Below are 24,484 nucleotides of genomic sequence, written 5' to 3' on the forward strand. Positions count from 1 at the left end.
ATAGTTTCCAGGGTTTCCTCTGCCTTTTTGCATAGCACCCTGCCTTTTTAAAGATCGAGAATAAAAAGAAATATTTGTTATATATGATCCGGTACACATATGTTTTCTTGCCGATAACAGCTGATCTAAGTAAATATACAAAAAAAATTTATTATCCCATTTTCAATAAAATTTCCGTCGTCTACATTTTCTATTTCTATAATTTTTATTTTTATAACCTACGCATTTTCAATTTTTGTCTTTTCTTGGAACTTGTAATACATAGTATTGATCATGACAATATTCGAGCATTATAAAATAAAAGTCGATGTCCTAACATCGGTAAGTAAATGCATCGTCAATTAAATGGTCAACTTTGACATAATATAACATATTACATGTACTTTGAATGCATTTTTATTAAAATTGAAACATCAGGACACGAAAAAAACTAGAAAAATGTAAATGCACAAAATATGTTTATAAGCTTTAAATGTAGTTTCTTTTACAAAAAATATTAAAAATTATGTTTAAGAATTGTTTGTGTCATCTTTGAGAGTCGAATGTTTTGTTAAGCTTGGATTTATACATATCTTAAGGGTGGCATTTTGCACAATTTATAATGCAACGGTCTGTTAAAATCTAATGTACGATTGTGTCGTTTTGATTGAGGTCTCATCTTGATAAATCTCCTTTTATTCATATATAAAAAAAAAGGCGGAAATAAAAGACAGCGGTATATAGTTTTATAAATATTTTGATATGAGCGTCACTGATGAGTCTTATGTAGACGAAACGCGCGTCTGGCATATTAAATTATAATCCTGGTACCTTTGGTAACTATTTATGTTCAATGTGAAGACAAACGCGACATAAAAAAAGAGAGAAAAGTAACACATTTAATAAAGTTTTATTTTGTATAATTCTCTGTAAGAGTAGCATAACGCAAAGTTTCCATCACTGTATACTAATGAAAAACAAAATAAAGTTGTATGTTAGTGGGAAAATAGAGACCTGACAGCAAGATAATATAGAAAAAGGGGAGACAAACGCATGTTCAGATAGTTAAAGTACAACAAAAGTAAACAAAACAAAAATAATACTGAAACTGATTTTTGTAGTTGGTTCTTAAGTTTTACTGTTACATCACTGTCCCGATTTAGGGGACGGGTTTGGAGCTGCCAATCTAGTCTAACCCCGCCACACTGTGTGTCTGCCTGTATTTTTTTTATAGCTGACTATGCGGTATTGGTTTGGCTCATTGTTGAAGGCCGTAAGGTGACATATAAATGTTTTTAAAAATGCTGTGTCATTTGATCTCTATCTGGTGGTGAATAGTCTCATTGGCAATCATAATATCACATTGTCTTTCTGTTTTGTAGTTCGCACATTTTCTTCGATTTTATTGTGGTTGATGACTTTGGTTACATCTTCACCAATATTCGTGCTTTTGCAATTCATTTTACGGAAAATTTCATTTTTCGGTTAGGATTTGAATGATTTTGAATAATAAATGGTATTTTAGCTAGTTTTACATTTATAACGTTTTTTCGCTATAAATATATGTAACTTATCAGTCTAATTGAATTCACGTGTTTGTTTTCTCATAGGCATTACTACAAATAAAAATTCTGTCGTTTAAACTGTACCAGTTTTAACATTTAGGGAATAACTGTAACATTTTTTTCTGTCTATGAAGAAATAACATAAAAAATTTGGTGCACACTACGCGCGTTATTTAACTGTGTGCACCACATTTTTTATGTTATTTCGAATAGACAGAAAACATTTAAATTAATATGTTTGGCAAAACAATTCTTTTAAAATATGTTATATTAGTGTCTGCATACACATTCATTAATTCTGCCGACAACATATAAGTAAGCCCAAAATAAAAAAAAATAAAAAAAGCGCCTACAGTGCACTTTCCTTTCAAATATGGCGTTTAAATGAATAAGTGAAGCTGTATATGGATCTTAGTCAATATAAAGATGAAAAAAGAATTAGTATAATAACATGTAGTCTCGGGAAATGAGGTCATAACTATTATTAAACAAGGGATAGTAATTTTAGTTCAATGTCATTCAACTTGTGATAAATATATGTACTGAGGAACTACAAATGTTCTTAATAAAACGGATATAGACTAATATGAATATCAAATCACTTGCACTTAAAATAAACAATCAAATTTTGCATGGGAAATATAACTTTGTTTTATTGGAATTCAAACCCCATCTTCTTATTTGTATACTCTTAAAACTTAACATTGTGTGATATTCGAAAGGGCGACTATATCAGTTTCAACAATTTATACAAATAATGATTTCTCAGTTATGACATTTCAGAATAATAACAATTAAAAAGAATGTAAACATTTATGAGCTAATTAAAATATTAAGAATTTCATCGAAATCAGGCCTCAATTAGTTTTTACAAAGTTTAAAAAAAGGGTTTTATACAAAATAATAGAGGACATTGGATAGGTGAAACCTTATACTGTAGTAGTATTCCATGGGTGGAATGACCATCGTGCGTTCAAAGCATTTTGATTTATGTTTTTTTTAACAAAGAATGTTACGGATTTCTGGTAACTTCATATTAAATAGATCGACATATTATGTAATTGATCACCCAATATGTAGTTTTAGCTTGCTGTTTGGTGTGAGCCAATGATCCGTGTTGAAGGCTGTACTTTGACCTATAATTGAATGTTTTACACATCGTGACATGAATGGAGAGTTGTATCATTGGCACTCATACCGCATTTTCTTATTTCTATGAAAACGGAAGAGCGGAAATCAACAAAACAAAACTTCTCTGCTACTACAAAATGTAGTGTTTTTGCGCATTCTATCTTGGCAGATAGAGCAGGTGATTTTTCTTGTTTTTGTTTATTTGAACCTATTGCGATTAACAAATAGAAATGCACTACACATATCTTTGTTATCAGACCAACTATTGACAGTGTTTCCATAAAATTAGCAGGGAATCTTAGTGCAGAATAATATGTTTTGGATTTTTATATTTTTACTTATCGATCAATGGGAGTCAATTTACGCCAACTATTCACCTGTTCAAGTCTAAAAGTGCAGGTCGTCCGAATTTCTTATCCAGAAGTTAGATACATAACACACTTGTATGAGCTTACTGTCTGTAACTGCGAGCAGTCTTTGAAACGGTACAATTTGTTATGTAATTTGTATTTTCTTATTACATCGTTACTGTTACATGTAAGAACAGTATTGGATATATTGCAGGTTGATACATTGACGTACGTTTTTGATCGAGCTTGATAGACACCCAAGTCTTGTTTAAAACTATCGCTTGATTTCCCTAAAGATGTCGATTGGTCAAATGTCCCACTGTGAAATGTCATTGTGTATTTTGCAACACTATATATACACCTGGATATAGGTTTGATTTAATAACGACCGATCTTTATAGTCTGTCTGTATCGATAAGATGGTTTGGCGATTCTGTTCAGTGTCTTTCATATTTGATGTTTTACTTATGCATACACAATCGACATAGATATGTAAACAGGCGGAATATACATTGTGTAGCTACATGTACATCTGGCTATTATATTCTACGGCTTTTTCTACTCTGCTTAAAATCTCATAGGTTCAATTTGTGGTACCTGAAAAAAAAATTTCACTCCTTATTGTAATACTTTATCGACTTGTAATGAACCGAACCGCTTAAGATCTGATAACAATTCGAAGCAGATATTTTCACAACGTTATATATAGTAACAATATGTTTCTCAATATGTGCTTTTGTTTGTAGTGTTTTGTGTACATTTTAATTCTTTCTATCTCTTTTATTTAGGGACGGACTGTAATGTTTTTCTGTCTATGAAGAAATAACATAAAACATGTGGTGCACACCGAATTTAACTGTGTGCACCACATTTTTCATGTTATTTCGAATAGACAGAAATAAATGTTAAAACAACTGGTACATTTCATTTTAAACCGTAGAAAACAATGAAAAAACGTTGTTGACGTCACGGTTACATAACTACATTATGTCTATGGGCTGATAACAAAATAACGTCAGCCAATCGGAAGACGCGATACATCCAAAATTAAATTATTAAAACATATAAAGTAATATCAAAGATGCTTCCGTTATTAGTTCGTTCAAAGGTATACTAAATAAGAAAAAGTGTCACAATTGCACCAGACTGGGAAAAAATCTTACATTGTTTTAAACAGTTTAACTTAGCATGGTGATCTCCTGAAAGAATGTTGCTGGTTCACCTCAATTGTATAGAGAGAAAAACACTTTTAATTTTAAGGTACTATGTTTGCCAAGTGCAAATGATTGCAGTCATTTTTCAATATACATTTACTATAAAGTTACACACTCAGTCAAAACCTTCAGTTTTGTAATGCTATATGCCTGAAGAAATAAATCTGAAGTCAAGGAATAGATTGCAATGTCCCTATCACAATACAGGAACAAAATACTATTTGAATTAATATGTTTGGCAAAACAATTCTTTTAAAATATGTTATATTAGTGGCTGCATACACATTCATTAATTTTGCCGACAACATATAAGTAAGCCCAAAATAAAAAAAAAAATAAAAAAAGCGCCTACAGTGCACTTTCCTTTCAAATATGGCGTTTAAATGAATAAGTGAAGCTGTATATGGATCTTAGTCAATATAAAGATGGAAAAAGAATCAGTATAATAACATGTGGTCGCAGGAAATGAGGTTATAACTATTATTAAACAAGGGATAGTAATTTTAGCTCATTGTCATTTAACTTGTGATAAATATATGTACTGAGGAACTTAAAATGTTCTTAGTAAAACGGATATAGACTAATATGAATATCAAATCACTTGCACTTAAAATAAACAATTAAATTTTGCATGGGAAATATAACTTTGTTGAATTGGAGTTCAAACCCCATCTTCTTATTTGTATACTCTTAGAAGTTAACATTGTATGATATTCGAAAGGGCGACTATATCAGTTTAAACATTTTATACAAATAACGTTTACGATTAATCAGTTATGACATTTCAGAATAATAACAATTAAAAAGATTGTAAACATATATGAGCTAAATATTAAAAATTAGCAGGGAATCTAAGTGCAGAATAATATGTTTTAGCTTTTTTTATTTTTATTTATCGATCAATGGAAGTCAATTTACGCACACTATTCACCTATATAAGTCTAAAAGTGCAGGACGTCTGAATTTCTTATCCAGAAGTTAGATACATAACACACTTGTATGAGCGTATTGTCTGTAATTGCGAGCAGTCTTTGAAACGGTACAATTTTTTTATGTAATTTGTATTTTCCTATTACATCGTTACTGTTACATATAAGAACAGTATTGGATATCTTGCAGGTTGATACATTGACGTACGTTTTTAATAGAGTTTGATAGACACTCAAATCTTGTTTAAAACTATCGCTTGATTTCCCTAAAGATGTCGATTGTTTAAATGTCCCACTGTGAAATATCATTGTGTATTTTGCAACACTATATATACACCTGGATATAGGTTTGATTTAATAACGACAGATCTTCATAGTCTGTCTGCATCGATAAGATGGTTTGGCGATCCTGTTCAGTGTCTTTCATATTTGATGTTTTACTTATGCATAAACAATCGACATAGATATGTAAACAGGCGGAATATACATTGTGTAGCTACATGTACATCTGGCTATTATATTCTACGACTTTTTCTACTCTGCCTAAAATCTCATAGGTTCAATTTGTGGTACCTGAAAAAAAATGTTCACTCCTTATTGTAATACTTTATCGACTTGTAATGAACCCAACCGCATTAAGTTCTGATAACAATTCGAAGCAGTTATTTTCACAACGTTATATATAGTAACAATGTGTTTCTCAATATGTGCTGTTGTTTGTAGTGTTTTGTGTACATTTTAATTATTTCTATCTCTTTTATTTGTCCATTGAATTGACGTTTTGCCTCTATTGTATATGGTTTGTCTGCCTGAGTAATTGCATTCCTATTTTGATTTGTCGCTTATATATATATATATATATATATATATATATATATAGATCATCGATGTATTGATGTCATATGAAAGTTTCCTGCATGTTTTAACAATAACCAAAATAACAGGATACGAATCCGAAATAAAGTCAGAAAACCACAATAATATTTAAATCTTTTTACTCTGATTTTCAAGAGAAAAGTTTGATTTCAAGAGTACCTGATACAAATAATTAAAATAAAACACCTGTCCTGGGCCTTAAATACGGCATAATAAGTTTTTTATTATAAAAGAGAAACTGTAAAGTGGGATATGACAAGCTTTTTAATAGTTGCGAAACAAATGTGAAATGTCATGATAAATAAAACGATCAACAAAGCAAAGACAAATAAGTCCACAAAATAAACACAGAAACTATTGAAATACACGAACCTAACCGAAAACAATCGGCGATGAACAGGTGTTCCGATAGGTAAAGCATGTTCTGCCTCAGTACTGCCACCATGTTATGCATTGCAAGTAGCACCTCTGCGATAAGTAACGCTGGAAAGATGACGGAATTCTGACAACAAAAATTATATATCCATGGTACACTAAATCATTATGTCGTCTGTAAAATATTTAGAGGAATGATTTCGACTTTTCCATTTGGACCTTTTGTTCACAATACAAAAAAGAAGATATGGTATGATTGCCAATGAGACAAATCTCCGCAAGAGACCAAATGACACAGAAATTAACAACTATAGGCCATATATGTCGATCAATTGTCCATACAGGATATTTCAGTAAAATATAGAGAAACTTGCATTTCTCCTTAAAATTACTTCACGTTGAACAATATACATCTTGAAATAACGGATACCTTATATTGCTTTTAATTTAGACTTACATATATAATGATTTAATTCAACTAACTACTAGAATTTGGCTTTAACGGTGGTCTGTTTAATAATCGAGCACGATGCTGATGTCAGTTTCAGAGATCTATTTGTTTAAATTAAAGTTTTTATTTGCCTTATGTTCCTAATAGAAACATCTATACTAATGTTAGCCATTTCTTATTAAATTAAAGTTAAATGTATTACATTAATCTGTCTTGAAGTATAAAACCAGGAATACAAGTGTTAAGGTTTGGAAATCAATTTATCAACCCAATGCACGAGGAGAGGGAATTCGTATGTACGTGATGTAGAATAAAACAATAATTAAGTTACCTAGATTGTCAAAACGAAAAAAAGAAAACAGATGTTTATTCATTTATAATATTATGACAATGAAATACAAAATTAATTCTGTCCTGCTTCGCTGCTGTCTTGATCAATTGAGCCTTTAGAGATAAAACGAACTTTTAATTTGAAACATTTTTCGTCGTTTTCTTTTAAAACATACCCCCTACTGCTGCCGCCGGAACTACTACCTTCTTTCGAATCATGGCGAAGATAATAATTTATCTTCCCCGTCACAACGATTGTTCCGGAAGCACCTACATTATATTTGTATATTTTCCCTGGACAGCAGTGGTCAGTCATTAAATGTTTTACTTTAATATTGAAACAGCCGTATACAATTGGATTGAACGCACTCTGCAATAAGGCCGCTGTTTCAGCAAACACCATTACTGACGATGGTATTTTGAATTTATAGTCGCTGTATATTTTAATGAGCATGGTTACAAAATACGGCGTCCAACATGCGATAAATGTTATGATAATTGTCAGGTTCATCTTAATGGTTTTCACTTTAGCCGTCGATATTGTGTTTTTGCAGAAGCATACTAACAAAATTTTCCACTCTGATTTCTAAATGTTTTTTTTTGACGCCAAACACACATAACAACGCTGATATAACAATATGACATAGTTATGACAGGAATAATCAAAATATATGAGGTTAGAAAGGTAACATAAACCTTTCGTTGCCATGGCGCTGTATACCCTTGACTTTTACATCCATACTGTACGTGTCTGTTATCAAAAACCTGTTCCTTTGTCTGAACAAATATGAGCAATTGTGGAGAGGTAAATATAAAAGCAAGTAACCAAGATGTTAAATACATTCGTTTGGCTCGTAAAACAGACGACAGTTGGTGAAACTGGAATGGTCGACACAATGTACAATATCTGTCAATGCTCATAGAGGTCAAAATGAATGTCGTGCTAGCCAAGGTCACTACTCCTTGAATAACGTCTGGGGTCCATATTTGGGGATCAACCATATGTATCCTGTTTTTTACAATCTGATAACGACACTGTTACTCCATGCATTTACAGGATGACAATTCCAACTCCCTCCATGGAAATCATTAAAACTGTTATAGTTCATAATGTAGTAGTAACAGTCACGGACAAATATTTAAAGTATACATCCTCGAGACATAATGTAACACGAAATGCGTCCTAAAAGTAGGACTGACATTTCTTTTCTAATGAATTAAATTATCAGCCTTCCGCAAGTTTAGTTTTTATCATAAATCATTGTCAATTAGGGGACAGTTGCGTGTTAATCTTGTTGAAATCTGCAAATAAAGAAAATGATATATTAGTCAATTTGGTATTTTTAATCGTAATCATTACATAAACCATAAAATGTCTAAGAATATAGTAACCCGAATATTTCTGTCTTTATTCTGCTGCTTTACGATGCCTCGCTTGGGAGAAAATAGGACACGGAGAGAGATTGAATTATTCGCGTTATAACAAATAAATTCAAGTCACGATAGCTGGTCTTGTACTCTAGACTATGACAAGAAAGATATAGAGAACATGGAGAATTGAGGATGAAATTGGGACTGTGTTGAAGAGACAGCAACCCGACCAAGGAGCAAACAACAGCACAAGGCCACCAATGGGTCTTCAACACAGCGATAAAATCCCGCAACCAGAGGCCAGCTTCAGCTGGACAAAATAAAATTGTGCAGTGCCAATAACAAATACCTGCGATCATGCTTAAAAATTTTGGATTTGCATAAATAAAATTCTATATGGATTGTTCTGCATTGTTATGAAATTCGGATCGAATACACAGGCTTTCCGCAGATGCTCGTAATAGTTTCGGATTTAATAAAATATTTTGCCTTTCCGGGGTGTGGGTGGGGTTTACAGAATAGAAAATAATGGGAAAAAACATCATAAAAATGTATATAAAAACAACAGAGAATAATGAGGTGCTATAATATAAAGAATAGAGAGGAATGGACAAAATAAATAGAAAATAGAAAACAACAAATTAAAGAACACAGAAATGAAGGATCATCATCCAGACCCTCCATCACCTGTCTTACAATTATACAAAAACTAAGTTTTTATGTGTTAACCTTCATTTTAACTCATTTATATAATTGCGTCAAATCCTTTTGATAAAGTAAAAGATGAAAAGTAAGATTAGAAAAACATATATTCAGTATAACTATCCCTTTAAATACGACTGTCGATGGATATAATACACAGATTTTTTACAGTCATAATCTGTTGTCATCAAATTATCTGCAAGGTTTCATATTTCATTACACGAAAAGAATATTTAAACAAAAGATGTTATGATTTGAACAATCCTTTTTTTCTATTTTTCGATGTGTTCGTGATTAAAAAAATGACACATTATTCTTTCGTGTTGAAAGAAACCTTACATATGTATCAAAGTGATGACATCCACGTACTGAACGTAGCTTACTAGAAAGACTAATTTCTGCATGGTAGGGAAAAACGATAATATGGTTTCGTTTAAAATGCAGACTGTGCATTAATAACTTTTCAGATGAAAGTTAGAGCAGTAGTTTAAGCTTCGTACATCCTTAGTGGTCAACGGTGAAATTGGAGGGTGGAATGAATGAAAAACAGTCTGCTGACACACTCCTTTTAAAAAAAAGTAGCAGAAGTTAACTCACCAGAAGATTAAAGGTCAAAAAGTACCAGTCATGTTACAATTTAATTTACGATATGTACTGTTGGTAAAACCTAAGCCGTAGGTTTTTGTTTACCACTGATTACTTTTTTTTCCAAATTGTATCTTTACATGGAACTTGGATTTTTCTTTATTACTTGTTTCTCTCTTCTGAAAACAGTATTTGTTTTACTTTTATATTTCTTACAACTATCTACTATATTAATAGTAAAACAACAAAAAACAGTGGAACAACGTTTCAGTACCAGTCATGTTTAGAACTATTACTATATGACTAATATTATCAATTTTGACCTTTAATAGACTGAAATTTTAAATTATCCAGTTTTTGATTAAATGCATATCGTAGAATTGATAAACATATCTTTGAATGCAAATGCAAAAATGTGACGTTATTTAACATGATATTCTTTAATTCATACTTCTACCAAAGTAACTTAAAACGTGGCAAGTGTTTTAATTGTAATTGACTTAGATTGTCAGTTTTGTCTAAAGGTCAGTAATTCTCTCCAACTTCCAACGAAAATAATAATACACCGTCACAAAAGGCAATATTGCGAAAGGTGGCGTTAAACACCCAAAAATCGATTAATACATTTTTTTTTTAAATAAAATAATAACGCAACGCGAAGATTTTGCTTCATACTATTTTAAAAATTTATTTTATACATTTTAAAATAGATATCGAACTAAAAAACACTAAATGACTCTAACAAAATACATAAAGGTTACCGCAGTACTTTTAAAAGACGATATGCATTAAAAAATATTACATATTGAACTAATTTGTTATATAAAAAAACCTTTTCCATTAACCTTCTTCCTCCAATAGACAAACAAGCATTATTTATTACCATAGTTAAGGACCCAATTTTCTTTATTATGTTTAGGACATAAAAAAAAACAATAATTGCACATTACATATTACTAAAATATGATAAATATCATGTAGTATTTTCATTTCAAATACCGGTGTATCACTAGATTAAGTGTAATTACTAACCTCGTTATGGAAATAAAGTACATATCTATTGAATCGATTATGATTCCATCAAAAGGAAACATGTATTGAGAACCTTTTATATCCGGCTTTCAATTTAAAAGATAATATAAATTAAAGAAATTATAAAACAAATCGTATTCTTCTCAATCTAGAAATAGCTTTATGTTACTCAATAATTTATCTGCGCTGATAATGGAATGACTATAATCTTCATACTTTTACCCAACTAATAGTCATACTCATGTATACCTAAGACGAATACGTTAATTTTCATTCAGTGTGTATATTATGAAAACCGTTTTTTTTTTCAAAAGTGATTATTTTCTAAGGGTTATTAAGTATTTCGCGGTGGTGTCTTGCCATAGCTTTGTTTGGACTGGTTTGTTTGCTTTTTGGCCTTAAATGTGTGTTCCTAATATTTTATTAACTATGTATTTGCATTCAGGTAATGCAGATTAAATTTATTCGTTCATAGTGTTTTAATTTACGTTTCTTGATTGAGTTAAGCCTTCCAATTGATATTTAATCCTGTGTTTTTCTATGTTGTGATGTTATACTATTGTTTCAGAAAAAGGAAGAAGGTTTGGTACCATTAAAACGTTTAATCCCGCCGCAAATGTTTGCACCTGTCCTAAGTCAGGAATCTGATGTACAGTATAGTTGTCGTTTGTTTATGTAATCTATACGTGTTACAATTTAATTTACGATATGAACTGTTGGTAAAACCTAAGCCGCAGGTTTTTGTTTACCACTGATTACTTTTTTTCCAAATTGTATCTTTACATGGAACTTTTACTATATGACTAATATTATCAATTTTGTCCTTTAATAGACTGAAATTTTCAATTATCCAGTTTTTGATTAAATGCATATCGCAGAATTGATAAACATATCTTTGAATGCAAATGCAACAATGTGACGTTATTTAACATGATATTCTTTAATTCATACTTCTACCAAAGTAACCTAAAACGTGGCAAGTGTTTCAATTGTAATTGACTTAGATTGTCAGTTTTCTCTGAAGGTCAGTAATTCTCTCCAACTTCCAACGACAATAATAATACACCGTCACTAAAAGCAATATTGCGAAAGGTGGCGTTAAACACCCAAAAATCGATTAATACATTTTTTTAAAATAAAATAATAACGTAACGCGAAGATTTTGCTTCATACTTTTTTTTAAATTTATTTTATACATTTTAAAATAAATATCGAACTAAAAAACACTAATTTTCTTTATTATGTTTAGGACATCTAAAAAAAACCAATAATTTCACATAGTTTCTCGTTTTTTACATAGATTAGACCGTTGGTTTTCCCGTTTGAATGGTTAAACACTAGTAATATGGGGGCCCTTTATACCAATGCCAATGCTCTGTGTTGAAGGCCGTACATTGACCTATAATGGTCTACTTTTATAAATTGTTATTTGGAAGGAGAGTTGTCTCATTGGCAATCACACCACATCCTTTATCTATGTTTAAGAATTTTTGCTTCTCTTGTTCTCTTTATGTTTTGTCAGATATTCTGAATCCTCTGATTTTATCTATCATTTTTTCATATTATTTTACCAATAAAAAGATTGAACACTTAGTCCTACCTTTCTTTTTTAGATGTTATTTCAAATAAATGTAGTCTTAAAAGCCATACTTGAAAATCTTATAAAACCCTTGTTATGTTTTTTCATTTTTTTTTAGAGGAAAAGCTTCGGATGTTTACTTAGTTGTATAAGTTCCGTTATTTATATACTACTAAATTGTCTTTACAAAAGCTTGCTATTTTGAAATAGAGTAACAATCAACCTTAACTAACTGTGATGCCTACCGAAATGTAACCAAAGCTATTATTAAAAAAACATGTTAGACTTACTCATGTGCATGCTCGGGCGTATGACATTTGCGCTGATTTTTAAAATTGTAATTCTTTCATTTGCGCCTATTTCATTTTTGCATTTGCACCGATTTTATATTTGCTCCTAATTGCATTTTCAGTTTAACACAGGTGAGTAAATGCTTCTACATGTACTATACCTTGGAAGGTGTATTGGTAAAATTTGGTATAAACGTTGTTTGCTTATATTTAAGTTACGTATGTTAAAATCCGAACTCTAGAAATGCCCACATCAGTACGTAAGCAAGAGAAAGAACCTATGGACTTCGTTATTGACAATAACGACAAATATATACAAGAGACGTTATCACAAAAAAAAGAATATATTAGATGTGTTGCCCATAAGTACTCGGCAAGAACAGATTTATCATTTTAATGTTTTCCGTTTTTATGGATTTTAATGTTGTAAATAGATTTTTACTTCGTGATTTTAGTATTATAAACAAAATGCTTTTATCTTAGGTTTTTACTTCTTGATTTTAAGGTGTGTGAACATAGTGCGTTTAAATTGACTTAACCTGCTCGACATCCTACTTCCACCTCCCCGTGGTGAGCAGAGGACAACTGTCATATGAATATCATAATTGACAATTCATATCATGTGTACAACTGTCTAACGGAAGAGGTCAATAATGATAAATGAAAAATAACATTCACCTATAATTTACCGCAATCGGCGCAAATGAAAAGAAAAAATTGGCGTAAATGAAAGAAAAAATCGGTGCAAATGAAATGCCGATCGGCGCAAATTCAAAACGCCGGAATGCTCACATAATACAATGGAATATACGAGGAGCATGATGACAGGTCTTTATTCAGTTGGGTTTACCTCCCCTTTTTATTGAACAGGGCAGTTGGTTAATATATGAGCTGGAAAAAATTATAGAAAGTGAGACGAGTTGGTAGAAAGGTGGGGCGATCTGACAATGGAATGAATTGTCATGGATTCACTTGAAATCCTTATAGTTTTTATTTATTATACTTCGGAAAATGTTTGCACATATTGAAATATGCATGCCATATTTTATCGAACTGATATCTATATACTCATAATGGAATATACACACAACCACACTTGAACATACTGATATATCATTTTATTTTGACTATTCTATATTTAGAAATATAAAAACTCAAACTTGTATCTCCTTTTGATTATTTTATGAAATCTAAAAAAACACGTTGTTTTAATTTGATCTTACAATATGTATATGTAAAAGTTTTAAAACCTTAACAAGTGTCAGATGTATATCATGTGTGGTTTAAAAATGACAATCGGTGCTTAAAAATTTGCGTGCAGGATAAATAATGAATGAGTCCAGTCTACTTGGCAAACAAAAGTCAACAAAATTATTCCAATTGATAAAAATTTAAAGTTCTCGACTTCCTTAAAGGTATTTTTTTACCTGACGACAATGTATACATATAATAACAGATTTTGACATACTAGTTGTATTTAAACAAATAAAGGTAAGATCAAGTTAATAGTATTTCGGTAGAGGAAACATATTTGTAAAAAGGAAACCAATATTTCGTTTAGTCTGATCTCAGTTGTTAAACATGCATGTGATTTCAGCGAGCACAACCAGCATGTGATTTCAGCAAGCATAACTTGCATTTGATTTTATCGAGCATAACATGTCAGATTATGTGATTTAAGCCGGCATAACATGCATGTGATTTTGAGAGAGCTTTACTAAGCCGGTGATTTTTAGCGAGCATAACATGCATGCCATTTAGTCAGCAGACCATGACTGTGATTTTAGTGAAAATTACATGCATGTGATTTTAGCGAGCATAACATGTCTGTGATTTAAGCGAGCATAACATGCATGCAATTTAAATGAGCATCGCATGTATAATGTCTTAAACTGTTCTTTTATTATTGAGAAAAATGATCCATTATAGACTAACATGTTATTTATACAGAGTAACTGTGAATAGGCATACACTTATGAAAAAAAACCAGGCCCGTCATAAAATAAACCCGCGTATTTCTCATTTATAATTTGTTTTGCATAAAACCATGGACATGTATGATGAGTAGCATGTTTTAACAACTGTTATATAGGTAGGTGTTCTTGTTACGAAAGAGAGGCAAAATATTCAAAATCATCAGTCGAAAATAAACAGACAACCACATGGCTACATATCATAAGAAAAGACCAACAGACAAACAAAAGTAAACAAAACACAACGGAAAAGCTAAAGACTGAGCAACACAAAACCCGCCAAAAAACTGGTGGTTGGGGGTCTCAAATGTTCATATTTTAAGACTATTTTATAAAGCAAGTAATGAAAAGGAATACTATCCGCCAGTTTTACGCAAAACAATTTATAAACGAGATATACGTATAATAGCAGACAGCAACCAAATACAAAGACTGAACTACAAGTTCCCGCCGGAGACAGGCTTTTACATGTATGTCCATTTTTATTTAAGAGAAAATTAAGAAGTGAGTCCTTATTATAAGTCAGATATATATACATATCTGTTGAAGCTATGCAAATGCATTCAAATATTTCTAAACAGATGCATGAATACTAGAGTTCATAACTTGCGTCTACATACGCGCGTGTCATTATATAAAGATGAGCAGATGTAGAATATTAAGATAACTATCTATCAGAGTAAAAATCATTTATTTACGTATCATCATTCCATTATTACGGTGATATTGCTGTGTTTGTCAAATTGATACCTTAATTCAAACATTTTGTTTTCAGTGTTTAAAAGAATATAAGATTCAGTTCTAAAATGTTGTTCGCCTCAAGTTGCAGTTTTTGCAGCTTTATATACCTTTTACCTATAGTAACAAACGTATGGATTTGGATTTCATTTGGAACTACGTAAGTCCATACTACATCAATGGAATTATAACTGTTTAATATTCAAATAGATGCGACCTTAAAGAAAATACAAACAAATAGCAAACCTAAGCGATAGTAAGGATGCAAGGTTGCGATAAGCGGGAAGCTTTTTAGGCAAAAATGAAAAAAAAAACAACACTTGCAAGTGATTGGTAAAAGAAAAAGATGGGTGAAAGATACAGAGGAACAGTCAAACTCATAAATCGAAAATAAACTGACAATGTCATGGCTAAAAATCAGAAAGAACAAACAGTTAAGTAATAGTACATAAAAAACAACATAGAAAATTAAAGACTAAGCAATACGAACCCCATCTAAAAATGGGGGTGATCTCATGTGCTCCGGAAGGGTAAGCAGATCCCCACATGTGGCGTGCATCGTGTTGCTAATGTTATTACAAACCCAGTAAATAGTCTAACTCGGTCGGTCAGATGAAAAAGATTTAGATACACAAAAGTATGCAACAGCAGTAAACACACAATGATGCCAAAACCTCACGAGCAGAGGCGATATGTATTTGATCAAGGTTATGTACGGATAATATAATGTAGCGATTCCAATTGAAAACAGTAGATATATAAGTTAATATTTATACTCATCCTTTTACGACCCAGTACATACATAATTCATGCATGAATGTATCAAATGTTTTAAATCAGCTGTCCATTAAAGGTGTATCTATATTTATTAACATTGCACGAACTGTTATAACTAACAACTGAAGATAACTATATACGTCTAAATGATAAGCCGTATATGACTGCAAAGACTTAAGAGCAATTCTTCATTACGTTTTACAACAAAAACAAATTCATTTCTTTAGTTTCAACTCGTATGACAATTCTAGCTAACATTGCAACGTCTGTTATGCCACGAGCTTCTATCGTTGCCAGTATTATTGTTTCGTTCTGCTCAAGGAAATTATAAAAGTTTGAAAGTGTGTTCGTAAACATTTTGACAATATTTGCAGCTGTACCAATAATTTTATCATATCAATCATATAATGCAATTTACAGATATGGGTTAGCTTATGCACAGAATCACACAAATCAAGATTTTCCGTATATAAGGTAAATGGTGTATTATTTGCCTTCATTTGTCCGAATTCTTTCTGGAAAATTTAACAGTATACTTTAACGCGTACTTAACAAGAACAATTACACAACTACATTCCTCCCCCAAAACAAAATTATGAAAGGAATAACTATAATCATTAGGTATTTACATACATGGGAAGATGTGGTGCGTATTTTCTGTTAATGAGTTTTCTAATTCACTACTTTATTTTTTCAAATAGCTCACAAAACATATGAATTCAAAAGTAGCACAAGAGTGAGTTCAGTATTTGGAAGAATCGATATCGTTACCGACACAATGACACATACATGTAGTGATACTAAATGAATTAAAACGAACTGCATACTATTAACCGTGATTTGGTTTACAAAATTTTAAGGATATTCGCTATTTAGTCTTTGTTTTAAAATAACAAGCTTTTTGAAAACTGTATGCGGTGATAATATATGAATAATGAAACTAAAATAGCAGTAAAAATGAAGGGTCAGTGTCCTTGTTTTTGAAATATTAACAATTGAAAATTGAAAAATTGTTGATCAAATATTTGTTTGGTCTACCATTTTTTAGTTATACTGGCGTAGACGAACCAGAGAGCGGTATATTTTCCTTCTTACTTACAGTGTCAGCTATAATGTGTGAGTTGTTTTAAATATTTTGCTGTATGCTTTGTTTTGATCGGGTCAAATATGTTATACTATGAAAATAAGGAGAATCGTTGTTATTGTCAAATAAACAACTGCAAAATGTACATTTATCCACCGATGTTTTAATTATAAAAGGAAAGTTTCAAAGTCAGTAAAATGATATTCCAAATGATGACAGAAATATGAATACAGTGTCTTTTGCTGGTCTCAATGTAGACTCCAACACAATCGAATAAACACACATTTCTTTGCAAGTTGCTACATTTTACATACTAGTACATCTCATTTCACTATACATATGCCATTGTTCACATATATAGTTATACATGATACCGAATTCCCAACAATAAGATTTGCAGTCTAAATTCATTTTTTTCAGTGGCAGTAAATGCAGAAATAAGATTCCTTTTTATAAGAGAAAGTATACAAAGAAACCGAGCCAATTGCAGTAACCGTTGGCAGATAAATATTAATCGGCAGAATATTTTTGGACTCGTTGTAGGTCTCTTGTCGTCCATCGGACTGTTAATGGTAGCATGTTTTCAGGTAAAAATCAACATGATATATTATTTTATTATTTTAAAGTAAATTTGTATGCATTCACAATTCACCTTTTTAATAGCGTATCACCTATTTTGTCTGACTAACTTCAACAAAAAAAAAACCATAATAATTTGTGCAGAAAAAAACTACTCAGAACCGTTATATATAGTTATCATTTTCTCTTACTTAGTTCTGGAAAAAAGGGAACCATGTCAACTTTAGTGTTTTCCCGAATCCACGAATAGGAAATCTAGTTGATTAACCTAAAACTATTTTTTTAATACAATTTCTTCAACAAATTATACTTACTAGAGTTAATAAGTGCCGTTCACAAAGTATGTTTATTTTGTAGGTTGATACCATGGTCACACCACATTTTGTAGGTGCTGCCGTTGCATTTATACTACCATTGGTATACATGTGTTTGCAATCAGCCCTCACATGTAAGCTAAAGAGAGCGCGATGGGAGTGGCTATGGCAGTGTATTAATTCTGCTGTCACATGTATAATATTTGTGATTTGTATCCTTTTTACCAAATATAATAAACTGCCGTGATCAACCGAAAAGGCACAACTATCGAATATTAATAATCGTTTAACCTATGAGAGCATATGGCACGCTGGAACCACATACATTAGATAATCACATTCTAACGGGGATAATGATAGATTATCGGTCAACCATTATAAATGTACGCCGTAAATTATAATTATCAGTCATTTCTGAAATTTATTCTTACATACTTTAGATTGTTTAACCCTGTATGCTAACATTCCTATGTAAATTTTAAAATTGTTTGTATGCACATTGAACGACAAATTTATGTGACGTATAAAATTTTCTGACGTCAGACACTCAAATCAATTAATGTGTTCGTAGATAGTAGATGTTTTTGTGTTCTGTAAAATTGTTCCTTTTAAAATTGTTATACGATAATGACTGATGTACCCATATTTTGACTATTTTATTTATGTGTCTGTTTATTTAACGCATCAATGTGAATATATCGGAAATTGATGAGACTGTCATTAAAATGAGAGGGCTAGAACCAGGTTTAATCCACCATTTTCTACATTTGAAAATGCCTGTACGAAGTCAGGATTATGACAGTTCTTGTCCATTCGTTTTTGATGCGTTTTGTTATTTGATTTTGCCATGTGATTATGGACTTTCCGAATTAATATTTTTCTAAGTTCAGTATTTTTGTGATTTTACTTTTTTCGTAAATGCATTTTACGAAATTTTCGTCGACAATCTTTTATTATCTATGATAAATGAATTAACGGTCGACAATCTAGAATAAATGAACGCGCGAACCACGTACATTATTGAATAAGAACAGATTAAGGGTGATTCGTAAAATCTATAATTCAAGATTGAGTCCTGTAAAATTATTAATTATATTTGGATAGTCGGGAACGTTTAATGTACTTAGGCTTACTAATAATTCGTCTGTTGTATTCCACATAAATTATATACCAGAAATATGCAGACTGATGTCATGTTCACTATAACCAGTAATGGTATCATCACTTGTTGTCTTTCTTTTATGTTAATATCTCTATTCAAGTATTCTACATATTTAAAAAAAAATATTTTTGTTTAACTTTAGTTTAATTCACTAACTCAACGCATGCAACAGTTCGTAATCTTCAATATAAATCAAGCTGAAACTGTATATCAGAAGAAGAAGAAAAAGAAATAACTCAATATATTTGATCGGCTTCGATGCCTTTCTGTATTAAATTCACAATTTTTCCCTTAACTAAAGTCTTATTTGGATCCTTTTTCATTTTAAACATTCCACTTGATACTGATTTTTTTGTGTACGGCTCAATTTTTGATTAGACAAAAACCCACACCATTGCATTAGGTGCATTCTTATGAGGTCTGAATTGGACCCTTTTCTTGCTGGAATTCGGCTTTTAAATATATCAAAACTTACGAATTATTGATGAGGTATTCAGGACCTAAGAAAGTATGCTTTATTTCTTTGTAACTCGGGAGCTAGCGTTTGTAGTTTTCGGTATATTCTGGATGACATTTCCTTCTAATTTACCTCTATTTATAAGAATAAGAATGAGAATACTTTATTAATTCAATTATTGATCCTTGCGGGTTTGAAATTGAAATATGATGTTGAAAACTGGATAAAATGCAACCCCAACTGATAATATACAAGGTTAGTTTTCTCCTCTCGAATACTAGATATTTATGTATATAATATCTAAATCTCAAGAATTGAATTAGCACCTTAGAAAATTTACTGCAGTTTATTAAAGAATATATTAGCCTAATTACATAAATATAGATGATATATATATATATAGGCACAATAAGATTCTAGGTTTAGAAAAACAGAACAAAAATATCAAAGATTGCGATGTTGTATGCGCCGCAAAATGTATTGGATGGCCGGCCCCCTCCAGACATCTTATAGCTTTTAGAATTTCTCACCATTATATAAGGATTCTTTCCTTAATTATACAATAGTTATTGTACCTTTCGTATATGTTAAAGTGGAGAAAAAGGTATGTGCATCAATGTAGTAGTATTAGTCCACTCAAACTAAGTTTTAACCGCAAACTAATTGCAACAGAAAATGTTTTAGCTCTAAACTATAGCATTATGCCCTAACTATACCCAGAATAAAGTCCCAAGAAATCTAACTTGAGGAAAACGCAAAATTAGCATTTTTCAATTTCCTACGGAAATTAACATTGGAAGGGGAGATAACTGCAAAAATGAGTCTTTTTTCTGTCGGTTTTTGGTTGATTTTTTTTTTAATTTATGTAAAGTATGATACTTTGATGTGGTTATAAGTTTGTGTTTGACTATATTATATAATCTTCTGCTCATGAAATTTACTAAACCGAAGTGTTATGGATATTTTAATTTTTTTTGTGCATTTTTCATTTAAGAAATTGCAAATTTGTGACTTTGTTACCATTTTGAAAAAAATAATGTGAAAATTTGGTATTGTTTATGTCTTTTTATTATATTTGTTCAGCATCTACCTTCTTTAAAGAAACTTTAAACCACAAAAAGAAGAATTTATGCATAATAACTTTTAATAAATTTGAGATTCTTTACCTTGACACGTTGAAAAATTCAATAAATGTTCAACTAATAAATTAAGAAATTTTGATTGTAGCTTGATAAAAGATACACCCTGAAAGTTGTTTGTTATACTCTAAAGATTAAATATCAAGAATTAATACATACTGATGAATAGAATCGGTACATTTTGTATCAAATTTTATTGATGTTTCTGCCTTTTTACAGAGTTATCTCTCCTTTTCAATGCATATCTCCATAGGAATTTGGAAGCATGATTTTTAAGACTTCCTAAAGTAAGATTTTGTAAGATTTTTTTCTGTGTTTATTTGAGGTATAATGCTAAAGATTAAACCTTAAATATCTTCTGTTGCAATTACTTTTAGGTTTGGGTCAAATTTATGCTAGATTGACTGGACTGATACAGTTGCTTATTCGTACGTGTAACCACAAAGAGGGTTGGCATGTCACTTTGTTGTCTGCATTAAGACTTTTTTATTCGTGACTTCTCGTTGAGCGTTGATTTTTAGATTTTTATTGAAGTTAAAACCGGTATTTTTTTCAGACATTTTGTGTTTCGTAAGGAACACACAGGTAATGACAATGTACGATTACTTTTCCTATTCTGTAATTTTGACCTTTAGGGAAAAATCACAATATTTTATTAATCATGCATCAGTGTGTATCATGTGATGAACAAGATAGAATAAACGTTTCTTCTTCTTTACCTTCTGTGCCCTTTGCTCTATGAGATTCAATGCAGTAGCGTATACAACGTACAGTACATAAACGATAACCATCGCAAAGCTGTACAAATGGGTTATAATCTAAATTCGAATATATTTATGAAAGATTTTTTTAATGCATTTTCTTAATCTAAATCCGAATATCTATCCATACATTACTTCGGTACTGGCATGAAAATACTGAATTTGTGTAAATACAATTTGCTGTTACAAAATTTGGTATTTTTTTTCTCATATTGAGAGTGTATTTCCCTCATGCAAAGCTCTGGTTCCTCTCCCAGCTTTTGTCCTTTTTGGTTTACAGCTATGCATCTTTTTCGAGTAATTTTTGATTTTCAAATATTTTGTCAAAATGCGCAACTGTTGCATACAAATTGGTACCGTTTACATTAGAGTTTCGTCTAATGAGACGATCAAGTATTTTTTTAAATGTTTTCCAGGAGGATTTAAAAGATGTTTTATTGTTGGCAAAAATCACAGAATTGCTACTAGCATTGTCACTCTACGCCTTCCTCATCTCATTTATGGGATGTTTTAAAGAAATACGTGTATTAACTTTAAACGTTCAGTTGGTCGAGGATAATCATAGGTACCAAGATAAAGAAAATAGGCAGGTAATATTGTATTAACAAGTATAATCCTTTCAGAAATTGAAAATTCTTATGATTTCTTAGATGACTAATTTACTTCTCTGGTGTGTTAGATATGTAAATATCACCAACGCGTGCTCACATACAGAATATAAGTAAATACACTAGACAACTTTTGATTTTTTAACCCTGTATGATAAGATTGCCCATGTGAAGTTTTAAAATATATTTGTATATACATTGAACGACACACATGTGTGACGTATCAAATTTTCTGACGTCAGACACTCGAATCAATGAATGTGTTTGTAGATAGATATTTTTGTGTTCTGTTAAATTGTTCCTTTTAAAATTGTTACACGAAGATGACTGCTGTACCCATATTTTGACTATGTTATTTATTGTATCTGTTTAGTTCACGCATCATTGTAAATATAGCGGAATTTGATGTGACTGTCATCAAAGTGAGAGGTTTAGCGCTTTAAAACCAGGTTTAATACACCATTTTCTACACTTGAAAATGCCTGTACCAAGTCAGGAATATGACAGTTCTTTTTCATTCGTTTTTGATGTGTGTTGTCACGTGATTACGGACTTTTCGATTAAACTTTTCCTCTGAGTTCAGTATTTTTTGTTATTCACTTTTTTTTATATAGACGGTAATATTACGTCCCAGCCAATCGAGAAAATGCCAACATACGTAAGAAAAAACATTTGTAATATTAAGATTGAAAATGGAAATTGGAAATGCGTCAAAGAGACAACCAACCAACCAAGATCAGACAACAGCTGAAGGCCACAAATGGGTCTTCAATGCAGCGAGAAATTCCCGCACCCGGAGGTGTTCTTCAGCTGGCCCTTACACAAAATATTTAACTAGTTCAGTAATAATGGACCTTATTAATATATCTAATTAATTTTTTATTTCAGCAGCAGGTACCATTAACATTGTTAACAGACACTCAGTCTATTTAACTTTATTTAATGTTTTAAACATATCAGCATGAACGGTAAGTTTTTGTTACCAATTTAACCACTATACTGTCTATTTGTGGAAAACTGTGTGTAATCTATGAATTATCCCTAACCACACTTTTTTTTATGAATGATGATGATAAGCAAGAAAAGAGAATTCAAACTCACGTTTTTTGCATGCATTTTGTCCTAACATTTTTATCGTGTTTTAAAATGATTTACATATTGCCTAATTAGATGATAATAATGGAGATTAAAGGAGGAATAAAATTTAAAAAAACCTAAATGTTTATGAAATTGAATACAAATAAGCATCTAATTTTTTCTAAATTTAATGCTGATCATTGAACAGAATTGGGTAGTTTATCAAGTCCCAAAACATGTTTTACAAAATGTGCCTACTAAATGTACCTTATCATATAAATAAGATATACATAGTAGAAATGAGATGAATGGTTATAGACTTTTAGGAATTTTGGTCCTCAATGGCTCTTCAACTTCGTACTTTATTTGGCCTTTTTAACTTCTTTGGATTCGAGCGTCAAGTGTTTAAACAGCTATTGTTTGTAAACCTGAAGCCAAATGACGCAATAACTATTGGACAATCATTTGGTTCGTCTTTTTTCTTCTGAAGTATGAATTTGTTTATTAATCCTTTCTTTTGCATATTACCGAACACATATAAAAAATACCATATTGGCAAAAAATACAAACAAAAGAACCTAGACAAATTAGACGACAGAAAACAAAATATCCAGCAATATGCACTCCAGCAGAACACATATTGATCGTGCTACTAGTTTGTCAAATTTTTTTATGTTACTGTCTTCAGTTTGTATATTCAGTATAATTATAAAACAGAAACATATTTATTTCATTACAGGACAATCATGTGAAGATTCGTTAGTGTCCATTATTGACATGTGTTCCTTCAAAGGTGGTGCTATTTATTGACCTATAATTGTTTACTTTTATAAATTGTTATTTGGATGGAGAGTTGTCTCATTAGCACTACCATCTTCCTATATCTTTTTGTAAATACGAGTCTTTGGTATTTTATACTTCCAGAAACAGGATATATATACACATGTTGTATAGTTTTTAGTATTGTTTAAGAAATAATGCATGCAAGCCATAGATTTGTTAAAAACGTTCACATGACCCAGGACATTAAAAAATGAATAAATATATGGCTTGCAA

General features: G+C 31.1%; 1 protein-coding gene across 3 annotated transcripts; it reads left to right on the plus strand.

Moving 5' to 3' along the window:
- The first annotated feature begins 275 nt into the window (after window positions 1–275).
- Window positions 276–24,484, plus strand: LOC139481669 (DNA damage-regulated autophagy modulator protein 1-like). 3 transcript variants are annotated; one of them, XM_071265123.1, is made up of 10 exons: window positions 276–321; window positions 15,508–15,630; window positions 16,668–16,721; window positions 17,296–17,363; window positions 17,752–17,918; window positions 18,268–18,436; window positions 20,410–20,447; window positions 22,160–22,333; window positions 23,240–23,319; window positions 24,168–24,484. In XM_071265123.1, the coding sequence occupies exons 2-9, from the start codon at window positions 15,539–15,541 to the stop codon at window positions 23,282–23,284; spliced, it is 807 nt and encodes a 268-aa protein (XP_071121224.1). In that variant the 5' UTR covers window positions 276–321; window positions 15,508–15,538; the 3' UTR covers window positions 23,285–23,319; window positions 24,168–24,484. The 3 variants fall into 3 exon arrangements, with proteins under 3 accessions (XP_071121224.1, XP_071121225.1, XP_071121226.1); XM_071265124.1 differs by having other exon boundaries at window positions 286–321; window positions 11,459–15,630; XM_071265125.1 differs by having other exon boundaries at window positions 286–321; window positions 23,243–23,319.

This window comes from Mytilus edulis, chromosome 7 (assembly GCF_963676685.1).
Source record: "Mytilus edulis chromosome 7, xbMytEdul2.2, whole genome shotgun sequence".
Lineage (NCBI taxonomy): Eukaryota > Metazoa > Mollusca > Bivalvia > Mytilida > Mytilidae > Mytilus > Mytilus edulis.

Excerpts from the sequence above, each read along its gene's own strand:
- LOC139481669 (XM_071265123.1), top strand. The coding sequence starts at position 15,539 with ATGTTGTTCGCCTCAAGTTGCAGTTTTTGCAGCTTTATATACCTTTTA. Across the intron at positions 16,722-17,295 it reads CAAGATTTTCCGTATATAAG|TTATACTGGCGTAGACGAAC; the intron begins GTAAATGGTGTA and ends ACCATTTTTTAG. Across the intron at positions 20,448-22,159 it reads ATGTTAAAGTGGAGAAAAAG|GAGGATTTAAAAGATGTTTT; the intron begins GTATGTGCATCA and ends AATGTTTTCCAG.